The sequence below is a fragment of the Mandrillus leucophaeus genome, unplaced genomic scaffold (assembly GCF_000951045.1).
Source record: "Mandrillus leucophaeus isolate KB7577 unplaced genomic scaffold, Mleu.le_1.0 Scaffold403, whole genome shotgun sequence".
Lineage (NCBI taxonomy): Eukaryota > Metazoa > Chordata > Mammalia > Primates > Cercopithecidae > Mandrillus > Mandrillus leucophaeus.
In genome coordinates this window covers 2,191,323-2,193,887 of record NW_012104288.1, presented here as the reverse complement: position 1 = coordinate 2,193,887, position 2,565 = coordinate 2,191,323, and the positions used below count along the sequence as shown (strand labels likewise).

At 37.9% G+C, this 2,565-nt stretch overlaps 1 protein-coding gene across 3 annotated transcripts in view; it reads right to left on the bottom strand.

Annotated features, from left to right (window-relative positions):
* IPO11 (importin 11) overlaps window positions 1-2,565 on the bottom strand; it is a 262,132-nt gene that overhangs the window by 50,220 nt on the left and 209,347 nt on the right. For all 3 annotated transcript variants that reach the window (XM_011992135.1, XM_011992136.1, XM_011992134.1), the window contains one exon: window positions 114-209. In XM_011992135.1, coding sequence (XP_011847525.1) covers window positions 114-209 — 96 coding nt within the window. The remainder of the gene's footprint in view (window positions 1-113; window positions 210-2,565) is intronic.

Here is a 2,565-nt window from a genome sequence, read left to right as displayed (position 1 = left end):
AGAAATTATAAAACTTTCATACTGTGCTTAAAGAGTGATGGTGAAAAAAATCATGCAGCATGTATTTAATTATCCTCCAAATCCAATTATGATTAATTAAATAATGCACCTACTCTTTATAAGTTCCTGTTTCAGGATCTTCTGTCATGACATCATGCAGGCCTTCCACTGAAATGTTTATAATCCCACAGAATTTATCTTGGATAACACTACAATAAAAGAAAAGCAAAACAGGTTAACTGGAGTACTAGAACAGGTTTTTTTTTTCCCCTGAAATATCCTCTTGAACATGAAGAGAAATTCCAGTTCTGAAATACAAAAGAAACTTTCAAAATCTATTTTCTTATAACAAAAAGTTTATCTTTGCCTATAACATTACAAAATTCTAGATGGAGAGATTCGATAGTAAAGGAATATTTTAATATTCTTGGATTTATAAGTCTTATTTTACTTTTATAACTACAAAGATAAAGACATTGAGTATTGACAAGTAAAAATTTCTGCTCTTCTAATGACACTGTGAAGAAGAAAGACATGCCATATCTGGAAGAAATATTTGTAAAACAAATATCTGGTAATGGACTTGAACCTAGGATGTAAAAAGAACTCTGAAAACACATTAAGATGAAAAACAACTTCAGTTTAAAATAGGCATCAGATGCTGTGGTGCAAGCCTGTAGTCCTAGCTACTTGGGAGGCTGAGGCAGGAGAATCTCTTGAGGCCAGGAGCTCAAGACTGCAGTGCACTATGATCACACTTGGGAACAGCCACTGCTTTCCAGCCTGGACAACAACAGAGAGACCTGTCTCTTAAAAGAAACAGAACAAAAACATTTTTTTAAAAAAGGCAAAAATGTGAACAGACATTTCACCAAAGAAGATATACAGATGGCATGTGAGCATCCTAAAAGGATGTTCAAAATCATTAGGCATTAGGCAAATTCAAATTAAATCGCAATGAAATCTTAAAAAAAATTGTAGTATGTGTTTTTTAATTTTTATAGATTTAGGGGGTAAATCTATAAACGTGCAGATTTTATAGACTTTTATAAAGTCCAAGCAGGCAGTAACACAGACGAAATTTTCAATTAACTTTTCAAAATAGTTATATAAGCTAAAATTGATGATGTAACACTTTTTCATAATAGCAATCACAAGACAGAAATGAATCACAACCTTAATCACCTTAGAATTTTCTCAGATCCAACCAGACCATAATTATGCTATTTATACATGGTACCTAATTAATAATTAAAGTCACTCTTGCATTACTATATTTTAAATACAGGAAGTTTAAGTCAAGTTAGGGTAATTTAAGAGACTAAACAAGTTTTTAGGCACTAAAACCCAGAACCAGATAAAATATCCCCTTAACTGTACTTATCTGCTTAGGTCATTCAACAGGGTTAAGCAAAGAACAACAATTTATCGAAATAGTCGAAGGAAGAAACAAGCCCTGATTTATTAGTCTTACTCCAGAATTTCTACAACAGTAGAGACTACAACAGTGGTAACATTAAAAGAATAGTTTTCCACTTTCCCTACCAGAGGAGGAAGAGCTGACAACTGGAACAGCCCCTGAGCAAGGAATAAACTTAGCTGAAAGCAGTTACAATTGGCAAGCAATAAAGACTGAGATGGTGGAGTGTCTCCACAGCTGCTAATAGCTAGAGCCAAGACTGAAATCCAGAACCTTATACTGACCAAACCCAGAGGGCAGTGCTCCAGGCTTGACTGGAGATGACTTCAACCTTACTGTGCTGAGAAACTGCTTCTATAGAGCCCAAAGCTCATCTTTTGGAAGAAGTCATCTCTAGCTACTCTCAGTTTCTAGGCTTTCCAGGACTCCCGTCAGCCTACCGCAATGCAGCTTTCGACCCTACTACTCCACGGGCAGATGACATTCATTTTTGCAATCTAGGGGCCACACTTCAGTATATCTCATGAGATATCTCTGCTGGGTGGACACCACTGGTCTCCCTTCCTGAAGACTCTGCTTCTTTAGCTTCTGTGAGCTTAGCCTCTTCTGGTCACTCTTGTTTTCCGGTATAGACTTCTTCTCTGGGGGGCCCTTCAGCATCATTATTGCCCAAGGCAGTAAAAAGAACCACATAAAGGAGTATGATGGTTGGTGAGGAGCCAAGATCACTCCACATCAGAAGAGATGGTAGCAGCCTGAAATGGTTTGGTGGCCACGGGAATAAAGAGAAAGGGGTAGGTTTGACAGATGTTTAATGGGTAAACATCACAGGATTTGGCAACTAATTGGCTATGGAAGATAAATGGGAGGAAAGAATCTAGGATGACTGTTGGGTTTCATCTTGGGTGAGTGACTTGACTAGGTTGGTGACTTTGCTCAATCCAACAGGGATACAAAAAGAGCAAAGACATGAGAAGGAAGATGATGAAAGTGGTATCCCTGAAGAAGAGAGGGTGACCAACAGCACCAAAAGTCAAGTAATCAGATAAATCAGGTTCTAGCTGAGGAAGGGGAGTGACCATTCTTTCAAGCAGCTTGTCCAGGGACGGAAACAATAGGGTAATAACCAGAGGGAGTGCAGGGTT